This window comes from Musca vetustissima, unplaced genomic scaffold (assembly GCF_032173495.1).
Source record: "Musca vetustissima isolate MV318-11 ecotype Yass unplaced genomic scaffold, APGP_CSIRO_Mvet_v1 utg5582, whole genome shotgun sequence".
Lineage (NCBI taxonomy): Eukaryota > Metazoa > Arthropoda > Insecta > Diptera > Muscidae > Musca > Musca vetustissima.
Genome location: NW_026880347.1, coordinates 150,646 through 163,978, shown reverse-complemented (window position 1 = coordinate 163,978; position 13,333 = coordinate 150,646). Strand labels below are relative to the sequence as shown.

Genomic DNA, 13,333 nt, shown 5'->3' with positions numbered 1-13,333 from the left:
TTTTGTTTTGAATAAAATGGGCATCATCTTCGTGTAATGATGATCGCCTACAGATTTTGTTTTTCTCTAAAAATATTACAAAGGAAAATTAATTTTAAAAATAGTTTAACATCAAAAAACATGAATTCTTATTTTTTAATTATTTTTTAAATAGACACATTTGCTGCTATGCGGCTACTCTTTTTGTTTTATTTGTTATTTAGTTAAATTATAACATCTACACACCAACCACCCCCGCCCCCTACACTCCATCCATCATACTCTCTTATGAAGGGAGGTAGGTTGGGGGTGTGGCGTTAAGATGTCCATATAATACCGTTGGGTAAATGTCTTCGGCTTCCACCAAAACGAACATTCATCTCTTTTTTCCTAGTTTCTGGTTCTGTTTCGCATCCCTCCTGCTCCTGCATTCGTTTGTGTGCTTCTGCTTAGACATTAAAACGTGTCTCCGAACCATCGGCCAACATTAACGTCACCGTACGATTATTGATCCACACCAATTTCGCCAGGCGCATCGGATTGAGACGTGACACATCGGGTATTGGCGCCGTCGAATAGCCTTTGGTGCAACGTGTCTGTGATTGGCCCAGGCCAAACATACCCGTACTCGTTTGCCAGAAAGATAAACGATTTTCATTGCATGAATATGAGACCAAATACTTGCCATCGGGTGAAAACGCCAACGAGGTTATCGGATGCGTATGGGCTGGTATCATTTGACATTTGTTTTGTCGCAGCTCGTAAATGGCCAGGTGGCCATTGATGGCACCCACAGCAATTCGTCGTGTCTGCGTACAATGTGATACCTGATTGAAACGGCATATGGCGGGGCACACATCCGGCAGTCCCCGTGTCTTTAGTTCTGCATTATCTAAACAGTGTAGTGTAATGTCCATTACCTCGACCAGGAGGCTGGCAATTTCGGCTTGCATTTTATCTATCAACATCTCGACGCACTGCAGTATTTCTCCCTTGGCCTTGTACAGCACCGACTGGGTCAATGGCACACTTATCGATTGCGGATTCTGTTGCATGCTATTGTAACGGGCCACTTCGCGGGCCATGGTTGTTATAAAAGCGGCCGGTCGCGCTGTGGCAATCAGCCTCAAAGCATGCCGGGCTGTTCGACAGGCATCGGCCTGGGGTGTTAGAGGAAGTTTATAATTTAGATTTGGTACCGATTTGCCATCACACGACAATTCCAACAGACCCAATAATACTTTGCTTACATCCAAGTACGGTTCCCAAACTGTAAAACCACGTCCCAGCAAATCTATAGCCGCCCTCCTGAGGGGAGTGTATTGAGGCAATTTGGGTGTGGGCGGGGCATATAGGAGATGGGCCAATGCCATTGATGTGAGGCGTGCCAAATTATTGGCAATGCCAAAACCTTCAACCACCGATGATTTTCTGCGCTCTGCAGTCGCGGTGGTGTTAATACTGGTGCCACGTACAGGTGAATCCTGATTTATATCTTGACCAAACTCAGCTCCAATCACACCCAACAATATCACAGCAGTGGTCTGTTTACGCTTCAGCTCCGACAAACTGGATGGCTTGCGTATTATCTCCTCCTCTTCCTCTTCGTAATCTTCGCCGCCATCTAGCCCATCTCCATTGTGACCCATGCCACCAATACCGCCAATACTGCCGCCCAACGATGAATTGGAATGACCGTTGGCTCCATTGGCGTGGTGCACCTGTTGAGCTATGGGTTCGGTGTGCGTATACATTGGCAGATATTGAGCCCAGCTCTCTACCAGCTGCTTACGCCCACGTTTGCCCATGCGTCTCAACTCTCCCAGTAATATCTGCTGAGCTGCCTCCCGAATTTCAATACAGTGATGCTGCCAACGTTTCGCCATCATTTCAACCTGAGGTCGTTTAAATTTCTTTGGTTCTAATGCTTCAATCTTGTCCGGCAACAAAAAGCAGTGGTGTGTCGACAACAGACTCCAGCCCTGTTTGATTTGTGATATATGATGGGCCAGCAGTTCCTCACGCTCCTCTTCGGTGGCCATTTGAGACTCGGAACGTTGAGCTAGACGCAACAGCTTTTTACTGCGCTCGCTGTCGGGCAGAAATGAGGCAGAATTCATTGATAACAACGTATTGGACATGGCCACCAAGGCCAAAATGTGATTAGAGGTAAGGGTGGTGCTCAATTCCCAGTGCAGACGGGAGGTGAATACGGCTGTAAGCTGTTCTTGACGCAGCAATTCGGCTGGAATGTCACGTTTCTTAGAGCTGCTTGCAACCACAATTCCCTCGCCCAATTCGTAGTTGTTCTGCCAGGTGGGCAGCAATAGCGACATATAGCCACCCTTGGACAGAATGCCAAAGGAGACAGGGACCATGGGCCGGAGTAAGCCCAGTTGTGACTCACACACCTTATCCAAATGGGGATCCAATCCCCAAGAGTGCAGCAGCGACAACAGCAGTTGGGCCACTTCCATGACATGGGTAACTTCCATTTTTGAGGCCATTTTCGATTTCAAATCAGTGGAGCCATCATCGGGGGTGTCTTGTGGTTCGAGTACCTTTTGTATGCTTTCCTGGACCTTCGCCTGGACTTTCTTTTCCACAATTTCGGTTTTCTCTTTGAATTTCTGTACCAGCCCGTGTTTGTCTTTGTCCTTCAACATCTTCTCCATATCGCCAGCTTTATTCTTTACCTTTCCAAAGAAATCGCTGATCTTCTTTGAGGCCTCCACATGCAGGGCCTTGTCTTTAGGGTTGTTTATAATTACACCCAAAGCTTCCAACTCGGTTGGGGTCATTTTGGCGTATTCTTCACTGTGCAGCTCAAAAATCAAACCCTCGATATCGAAGAACAAAATGTGACTTTCTGCATCCTTGGGATTGGTACGCAGACCCTGGATTATTAGCGGATTGCTGCGATGTTTCATGAGGAAATCAAAATTACCCTGATTGTGACCGTGGAGTTGCTGCCATTGAGTAATGCCGCGCTGAGTTGCATGCCGAATGGCGTTCATATTGCGTGACTTGAGACCTCGGAAAAAGTGTACAGCCGGATTGGCCAAACCCTCTGTATTGGAGGTATGTGAACCGCAGCCAGACTCGTCGGCATTCTGCTCGTCACACACCGCCAATACCTCCTCGGCTAGCATGCCGTGCAAAACGCGATCCAAGTGGCCAGTTTCCATTTGCCAAACATATACCGAACCATCCGAGCAGCCAACTATGAGGAAATCGTCCAATGGTCGCCATTTGATGGTTACCACTGGAAACAAATGGCGACTGGCTAGTGTAATGCATTTGCGTTCCTGCAAGCTGAGCAAGGTGACCGAGTGATCGGAGGCCACCGAGCAAATGCATTTCAAAATACGAGGACTGCACGTTTCAGGGGGCACCAATAGCTGTGTGATTTCTCCCGCATGTACACAAAAGCGATGCAATAGGCTGCCACTGTACAGATCCCAAAGACAGACGGCAAAGTCCACACCTCCCGACAGCAGCAGAGACTTCTCGTAGCGGGGATGGACCAGGGAGGGGCATAGTAAGCAATTAACGCGGCCTCGATGGCCGTACAAAATCTGATGGGAAGGCCATTCGCTGAAATTCTGTTTAATGCCCACCAACAGCTGCATCATGACAGTTTGGGTGGCGGGCACAATGACAATGGAGCCATCTTCCCGCCCAATAACCAGACGACTTTGTTGGGGCAAATAAATGCTGGATGTTAATTTCACCGGATGATCGGTGATACGGGCCAATTGATCGAGAATGCCCACGGGAGGAGGATCCATCAGGGACCAGGCCTCTATTAGAGACGTACAAACCGACGGCTTCAATGTACGCGGAGGCATTTGTTTTGCTTGCAAAATACTTATATTATCAAGAGGAACATCAGGCACAGTCCACACCGAAATAAATCCCTCCGAATCACCACGCAGCAGACAGTGAGATGTGGGTTTGCCCTCGGGTTCGCTGCGTATCAGTTTCATGGCCGGTGGACAGGATAACACTTTGTCGCCCGGATGCTGCAACACATAATACAGATAGGGAGCATCACGCACCACACTCTTCGAATGGAACTCCTTATTGTCAGGTATACAATTTGCGGGTAATTTATACAGATAACCTTTGCCCTCGTCGGTCCAAAGCATTACACGATCCGAACTTATGAAATCACCACCCTGCCACCGTTCACGTGTAGGTGCAATGACCGAGCAAAGTACTGTAAAATCACCGGCATCATAGATCTGCCAATATTTGGTGCACACGATCAGCACCGTTCTCTGATTTTGGGAACAACAATTCATCGTGATGGCATTCAGACAGCGTATCTCCTTCGATTCATTTTCATAGATCGGCTCGGCGTGTTTATTTTCATTGCCAACCAGCGTCCATACCTTGACGGTTCCTGTCGTTGTAATGGCCAGCACCACATCATCTTTACGACGCATTGGTCTCAATACATGCAATGCCGATATCCAATCGGGCTTAACTTTCGAACTGAGCGTATAGATCACCTCAAGGCTGATAGGATCCATTACCATAATTTCGGGATAATAGCCAATACAGAAGAGATGTAGATCAGCACTGTTCGCTGTGTGATAGCTTTGGATTTGTGTATGAACCTGAGGTAACTTCACCGATTCCATGCATTTCCCATCGGTCATATCCCATGTACACATTTCACCATTTTCCGACGAGCTGACCAGGAAATTACTGTCTGGCATAATGGATGCTCGTACCAAGCACAGGACGGGTGCTGTGTGGCCCACCAAAAGGCAGCGGGGTGACATTTTCAATGTACCCGGTTCGACGTGCCACAAACATATTTGCCCGTCATAACAGCCAGTTGCCAATGTGGTTTGATCTTCAGACAAATATACACTGGAGACACAATGAGTGGGGGCCGATGGCCCCCACAGCACAACGGGCACCACTAGATTGGTGCTAACCATGTTTCAATTGCCTTTTAAGGGCTTAATCTGCATATTTCGATTATGGTGATGATGATGACCAGAAATGGGTAACGGGGTATAGTCGAAGAAGAATGTCAAGCATAAAACATTGCAAAGTGATGAGCGGCCGTGAGGATTGAGGATATTAACGGCAATTTGTGTTTTATTTGAAAACGTGACAGCAACGACGAACGGCGTCAATTGTTAGCGTAGCCCAGCAAGAAAAGAAACAACGAAAATATTCTATAAGATAAAATACTCAACAAAAAGGCTAACTCTCTCACAAGCACGTCACACACAATAAGACGACAACGACACCAAAATGTTTCATCGTGGTAACGACGACGAGTGTTGTTCTTGTTTTTATTACACCAGTTATGATCGCTCTGTAGGTTTTTTTTTTCATTTCAATTTTTCAGCAAAGATAAGCTTTAGATAATGGCATAGAATTTTTATAGAAAAAAATTGTTTACCTTAAACATTGTGATCGTTGTTTTTTTTTTTTTTTTGGTTTCGTTAGAAACCAATAACAACAAATAATCGTAATGTGTTAGTTTCGGTTTTGATATGGCCGAGATTAATTGAATATGTCAATACAAACGACGAAACCTCTTTTTAATATGTTTTGTAAACTATGTATATTGAATTTCGTATTTTCGACAACAAAACACATTTACTGTATCAATTAGGCATACAGCGAAGATCATGAAGAGCAAAAATAAGTTCATATTTTGCAGAAATTGAGTTGATGGTGGATTTCTTTTATTACGTCAATATTTAGTCAATTCTTCCTTTCTACTCAAGTCACAAGAAACGTTACTAGACCCCGACATTAGGAATTCTATTAATTTGATTAGAAAATCCCAACACGCCTACATCAAACGCAAATCTGTGGATACAACCTTACATGAGGTGGCGGAACACATTAAGAATACGCAAAATTTCGGCTAGACAATGGATGTGAGCCTCGATATTGAAGGAGTATTTAATAACGTAAAGTTCGATGCTATCCATTTTGCTATATCGAATGTACAAGTGTCTCCTTATACCTAACACAATACCAAACCCTTTTATACTTGACCAAATAAATTGGGGAATGTGAGTGTTTCCATTTTAGCCAAAAGTAGGATTTTTCCTTGACGGACGAGAAAGAAAACATGAAAACCACTTTGGTTAATATCAGGGCCATGGAAGTAACTCCTACAATTCGAAAGAAATCATCAACGTTGGTAAGTGAGTCTTCGAATCTTGGTGGAGGTGGAAACCTTAACTCCGGGCAAAAAGTCATAGAAGATTTAGATGCCATAAAAAATTTTGGGGCTTAACCCACAGGTACCAAAATCATTTTTTATACCGTCCTCCATAGTATGAAGGGTATATTAATTTTGGGGTCGGAAATGAATTTTCAAAATATTCATTTCCGACCCCATAAAGTATATATATATATATATATTCTTGATCAGGGTAAAATTCTAAGACGGTCTAGACATGTCCGTCAGTCTGTTGTAATCTGAAGGAATTGAGATAGATCGCCAAAATTTGGCATAGAGTTGTATTTTGTCTGTACGCAGGTCAAGTTCGAATATGGGCTATTATCGGTCCACGTTTAGGCATAGCACCCATATAAGGGTACCACCCAATTTTCGATATTTTGGTGTTCTTGAGCACGCCTTTTAACCGATTTCGCTGAAATTCGGTACATTGGGTTTTTTTTGGGGTACCAAATGTCTCCTCAATTTTCGGTATTTTGAGGTATTGTGGTTCCCATATAACTCCCTTCATAGTATAGGAGATAGTCGTTACTCGAAATAGTCAGTTTTACCCTACAAATTATGGAATTCTAAGACGATTTAGCCATCGGTTGTAATCATTCCGCTTTCTAGGGAAATCGTGTTAAAAAACTTGAACCTGACGTTAATGATATATATCGGTCAGCATTTAGGTATCTCCCCCAGATAATTATACCTCCTGAAGGAAAGACTTGAGGAGTTCTTGGATCCCAACCGCATCGAGTCAATCACACGGCGACTCGGAGGAATTCTTCTTCGACCAGGGTACTGCCACCTCAACTACTAATATTACCGAATCGAGTATCTCTCGGCTAATAGCTGTAAAACTACAGCCCAACAGTAGAAAAGCTCCAAAAACAATAACAAGGGTACTATACAGAAGAGATCTCGAAGATCATTTAACACATTTCAGATGTTATGGATTTCAATGATATTGATATAAAACAGTTTATTTACAAAAAAAGTTCTTAGTAAATATCATAAACAGCTGTGTTTATTCACTTATATATGTAAATAATAACAATTATGGAACAATTAACGACCTTGTGTAATTAAATATCAATCTAAAATTACACCCCAAGGAGTTATCACACCTCAATTTAATTTTAATTTTTTCTAAAATTAAACCAAATAGCAAATACAAAAATTTTTAAATAAATTTTCTTCTCTTCAAAAGAAAACAATCATCAAAATGTCAATGAACCCACCAAAGAAGTAGCAGCAGAGCAAAAATATACAACAACAAAATACGGCGTCGCCGTTTACATCAACAAAATGTGATAGATTTGTAAATAATGCTAGTATTTAAATTTTTTTTTTTTTTGGGAAAATTTAAATACAATTTGCCTTTTGTTGTTGTTGATAAACTCTTATCGTCCATAGAAAGAAGAAAACTACACATGTTGTTCATCCACATAGGAACGAACGAACAAGTGGTTGGCAAGCTTAAAGCCGAAAACGAATCGTGTTAGATTAATTACAATATGTTTTTGGCCAATATTTCTAATTAACACTGAAATATATATTTATTTGTAGCATTATTCTGCTGATGAAAATACACGCAGAGGCACACATAGACATTCACGTATGTGAATTATGTGAATGTAAATATAAGAAGAATGCCAGGTAGGGTAGGTACTTTTTTTCAAAACAAACAATAATAAGAAAAAACACACACACAAAAAGAGTACAAGTGAAACGTTCTGAAGGCGGGTGAAAACGACAATTTAATGAGCTACATAATGGTGGTTGTCTGAATAGAAGTAGTAGAAAATATAGGAGGAAAATAAAAATAAATATAATAAAAAAATAAGTCATAAAACATTCAAATAGGCCATGCCAACAACTTGACCATGATCTCTCGGTATAAGAGATAGGGATATAGGAGAAAAAGGGCATTCATTGAACATTTTCAGTTCATACCCTCCAGGAAGAAGCAATGCCACATTAAGATCAATTTGATGAAAACTGCGTTTAAGCCTTCACTGTCAAGAGTGACTAATGGATTGATTCGAATTGAATGAAATTTGGCACAGGTTATTTATTTGGCCCAAGGACGAACCCTATTGAAATTGGGAAAAATCGGTTCAGATTTCGATATAGCTCCCATATATATTTTCGTCCGATTTTAGGTAAATAGTGCACCAAAGTCCCTTTATATCTTTCGATATGCACGAAATTTGGCATAGTGTACTAAATTACGAATTTGTACGAAATTTGGCATAGTGTACTAAATTGAGTCTAGAATGATGAGTGGTGAGTTTGGGGAAAATCGGTTCAGATTTCGATATAGCTCCCATATATATTTTCGTCCGATTTTATGTAAATGGTGCACAAAAGTCCCTATATATCCTTCGATATGCACGAAATTTGGCATAGTATACTGAATTAAGTCTAGAATGATGTGTGGTAAGTTTCGGAAAAATCGGTTCAGATTTAGGTATAGCTCCCACATATACATATATATTCATCAGATTTTTCATAAATGGTAGCAGGTCTACATGCCCGGATACAATCCATAAATGGTATCAGTATAAATGTTAATCCCTTCTCTTGGATTTACTATCAACATCTCGGTTCTATGCCATTCAGGAGTAAATATATACGCCATAGAATGTAAAATTTGCCATCTTTAACACAAAAGTCTTGGTCCATTTGACCCGCTAATTATTGGCCTCACTTCATCAAAACATTCATGTTTATTCTTTCGCCATGTATAATTTCATGGTGTTCGGGTCATAATTGTAGCCTCTACAGCCACAGATAAAAACTAACATTTTTGGTCCATTTCATTCCCCTTCATCTAGGACCAATATTTCGCGGCGTTACACACTATGGGGGCCATACAAAGCTATAATACCTTGACAACATAGTTGTGAATAAAAAGCCAGGTACACTCTCCCAAACACGAACGGATGACGTCTTGGAGGCCGACGTAACGACCTACAGCCTTATAAGTCGGGCGGTGGGGATGCGCCTACCTCCAAGGGAAATGTCCAGTTCTAGATTGACTTCTCGCGTCCAGGAAGTGAAAAGTGACACAGTAGACTTTGAAGTGGATAATTTTAGATTACGCTCCCGGAAGGAGTTGGTGATGGTGGCGAAATAGTTGGAAATTCTTGCACATATGTCGTCAATTTTAACGCCGGACGAAATAATCATCGGTGTACGACACCACTGAAACATCTGGTGGAGGAATGGGGAGTTTCGCAAGATGCATGTTGAACCGAATGCGGTACTCCCATTTTGATCTTGCGATATTTGGATTTTTGGCAACGGAACTTAACAAAGGCAATAGAGACTCTAAAACCTTGACTACTGGTGGCAGAAGAGAAATCGCAGCCATTAGTAGCAGATTTATCAGGTTTTAGGATTGGACTAGTCCGGGCAACTTTCCAAATGTTAGAATTACCAACTGCGACATCGGTAACTCGAAAATTTTGGTCAGATAGCCCAGCCCTATTGCACCAATCTTCTTTAACATGAACTGGAGGTGTTGTTGTTCCAACTGCAATATTCAGGCAGGATCTGGACTACTTTGCAAATTACTAAATGCACTTATTCGACTACACCATCCTCAACGTGATTGAACTGGTTACCCTGAGAAAGCATATAAAATGCGTATGTTTTCACATGGTATCTAATTTGGCGATGCCTTACGAATATAAAGAATTAATTAAAAAAATTCTGACCTTAGACATAATTTATCCTATTTAGTCCATTCATAAACAACAACAGCAAAAATTGTGAACCTCTCCAACAACGTAAGACATCCAAAAAGGGGTGACATCCATTCTAAGGACCCCAAGAAAAATGGTTATAAAATTACATATTGTAGTGGCTCATGTAATAATCTGGACTCAAAAAAATGTTTGAAATAACCTCGATTTTTACACAACAAAAGAACAACAACATTAGATTGTTTTACAATGCCAAATGAAGAAAGAGTTCATTGTGTTCCATTGGAAGTTCAAGGTTGAGAAGGTTGAAATATTTGAGAAGTGATTTTTTTTTGTTTTCTTTTAAATCAATTTAATTGATTTTCAAAATGTTTTGAACAAACTTAGAATACCCTCCCTTGCGACTATAGGGTGTATTTTAAAACTAAACAGAAACATTAAACAAACTTAAGCAGCGGCATATGACTACGATGAGCGTATGAGACGGGGATACCTGTGGCGTAATAAAAAACAAGAACAACACAACCACGGGCCAAGAGACAAGACGAGACGCGTCGCGAAAAATATATATAAATGAATTAAAATGAAAATAATTTGTTTTTAATTATTGTTTTGTTCTTCTTCCTTGCTCGCTAGTCGTTTTAATTGTGGTGACAATGCTGATGAGGAGAACCAGCCAGCCAGTCAGACTGGCAAATACGACAACAACAAAAAACAACAACACTTACACTTGTTTCTCCACCTTCTGCTACCCCTTTTGTTAATAGTTTTTTCCTTCTATTTTCTTAACAAAAAGAAATTCGACAATTGTAACACAGCAGTAGCACTTTCGTTGATTTTTAGTAGTTTAGTTTGTTTAGTGGTGGTATGGCTCAAAGAAAAACGCACCTTACAACGGCCGACAATATTTCAATATTTATGATGTCTTGGGGGACACTTTTTTCGATTTTCAATTTTTTGGTTTTTTTGCACTTGTGACCACAATATGTGTGTGTGTTTGGGGGGTTGGGGCTGCTTAGAATTTCTATTCAATCGAATGACACTGTTGTTGTAGTATGCAGATATATGTCATAACAAAAGTGACTACTCCAAAAAATTAACAACAGCCGCAGCAGCAGTCATGAACTCAACTAATGGAGACAGACCAGCAGACGACAACGCTGGTGGTGGTGGCGATGGTGACGACGACTACGACGGCAACAGCAACGGACAGCAGCAAATCAGCAGTTATGGAACTTCAATGTCGTGCACTTCCACACACAATGAACATTGAGGAGAAAAAAATAAGACGTAGACGACGTCGTTGTTTTTTGGGTTTTCTTGCGAAGTATATTCGTTGATTTTCTTATAATTTGCACATTTTCTTTGTATTTGGAAACCACAAACGCGAATTTTCTTGAAATTTTCACGATTTTTTTGCAAATCTCTTAATAATATTTGGTTGGTTGGTCTTTTAACTCGCAGAAAAACGAAAATATCGACCGAGCTATAAAAAAAATATCGATTGACTCGCGTCTGTCATAATTGTCAAATTGGAACGTAACTACACTACGGTCCACTACCAACCAAACCAAACGACGACGACAAATGTCAAAGTTGGTTAATAACAAAAACACAAAACATATGAATGGTGACAAAAATCCTCCAAATTGGTCACAGATACCAACAATGGAAATAATTACAACTTAATTCGATCTAAAAATAACTCAGATTTCACAAAATACCAATGAAATTTGCAAATTAATTAAAAATTGTATCAACATTTTATTCGTACTTTCTAAAGCAACGCTGTTTTTGTGCCTGCCTTTTTGGTATATAAACGTTCGTTGGTAGGCTGGCTTCTGTCAAAAAGACGTAACGTAATTGAGAGACATTTGCTTTGATTGGATCTTCAAAAAACAGAACCACGAAAACAAATGTTTTTATTATAAATAATATAGCCAACACGCACTTGGCACTGTGGCACTTGCATTTTCCCTTCAAAATATTTTCCATAACACTGCACATTCTTAAAATATCTCATAGTAAATAGCCAGCACAAACCATAGCCAGTAGCAGCAAGCAAGCAACGGGCAACCAAAGTGCCCGTAGCCACAAGGTTTTCACATTATTTTACACATCCCATTGCTTCACAAATTGTTTAATAAACCAAAAATTTATCATATTTCAACATGCTTTAAGGTACAATTGTATTTTAACTCTTTACAATAATAATTTTCACCGAGTCCCCACCAATCCCAAATCGTGGAGCAAACCTTCCTGCAACTGGCCAGCAATTTCACAGAAACACCAAAACCACTCGTATAACACACAAATCCAATAAAATATTTTAAATTTCCATACACTTACCTCAATATTATTGTTTAATGCTGTATTATTGATGATAGTTTTCAAATATTCTCTATTTAATTGTTGTTTCTATAAAGTCAATGTGAAATTTAAAACAAAAAGCGACATTTGTTTCTTGCAACCTAGTGAAATTGAAAAACGTTCCACTTACTAAAGAATGAGGGAGAAGAAAAAATTACCGATAAAGAAGAACTCAAAATAGATTCAATAAATATTTACGAATGAGATGAGATGGAGACGGTTGCAGGCTAGTGTGTGGACATTTCTCTTAAGCGGGTATGTTCAGTGTAGGACAAATTACAGAGAATTGTCATTTGTAAGACATGGTTGCATAAAAAAGGATACATATGGTTTTTGCTATACATTGCATTTGTTGTTATTATTTTATTAATAATAAACATTTGAATTTCATAACTGATTAAAATGTTAATTAAACAAAAATAAAATATTAATATCAACAATAAAAGTTAGAAGATAAATTGTTTTATGGTACGAAAATCGCAACTTCAAAAGGGCGTGCGGCAAACATTTTGTGTTTTATTATTAGAAATCAGATATTCTAATTTGTTTAGAGCTAAACAATAAATATTTCCAAGAACAAAAGCTCTTTCGTTGAAAAATAAATATATGATAATAATTCTAATTCATATTTTAGCAATAAAAACATCATTTTCAACAGGTTGAAAATGTCCAAATATGCAGAAATTCGAGGTCTATTTTTTATGTAGTATGTTATATAGTTACATATTTCATTTATTTAGAAGAAATTTATATTACTCTATTAAAGAATTTAAATTTATAGCCGTATATTTAAATTGTATTCAAATTTGCTAAAAAATTATGGGGAGGCATGGCATAATTATTACAGGGTAGGGCACAGCTACCAACTGATTACAATTTTTTCTCAATGTGGCTTGTTCCATCAAATCAAAATACATATTTTGTGTATGTGTGTGTATTGTTTTGAATACTATGTCAAATAAATTGAAATATATTCAAATTTAATTGAAATGAAAATTATGTTTTTAACATGTTCGTCTGGAAGTAATTACAAACATTTGATGGTATTCCCTACTGGATT

At 39.5% G+C, this 13,333-nt stretch overlaps 1 protein-coding gene across 1 annotated transcript; it reads right to left on the bottom strand.

Moving 5' to 3' along the window:
- Nucleotides 1-419: 419 nt before the first annotated feature.
- LOC133325916 (WD repeat-containing protein 7) lies at nt 420-10,677 on the bottom strand. The gene is made up of 2 exons (XM_061534615.1): nt 10,632-10,677; nt 420-4,961 (listed from the first exon to the last, which is right to left on the bottom strand). The coding sequence occupies exon 2, from the start codon at nt 4,932-4,934 to the stop codon at nt 429-431; it is 4,506 nt and encodes a 1,501-aa protein (XP_061390599.1). The 5' UTR covers nt 4,935-4,961; nt 10,632-10,677; the 3' UTR covers nt 420-428.
- Between the last annotated feature and the right edge of the window lie 2,656 nt (nt 10,678-13,333).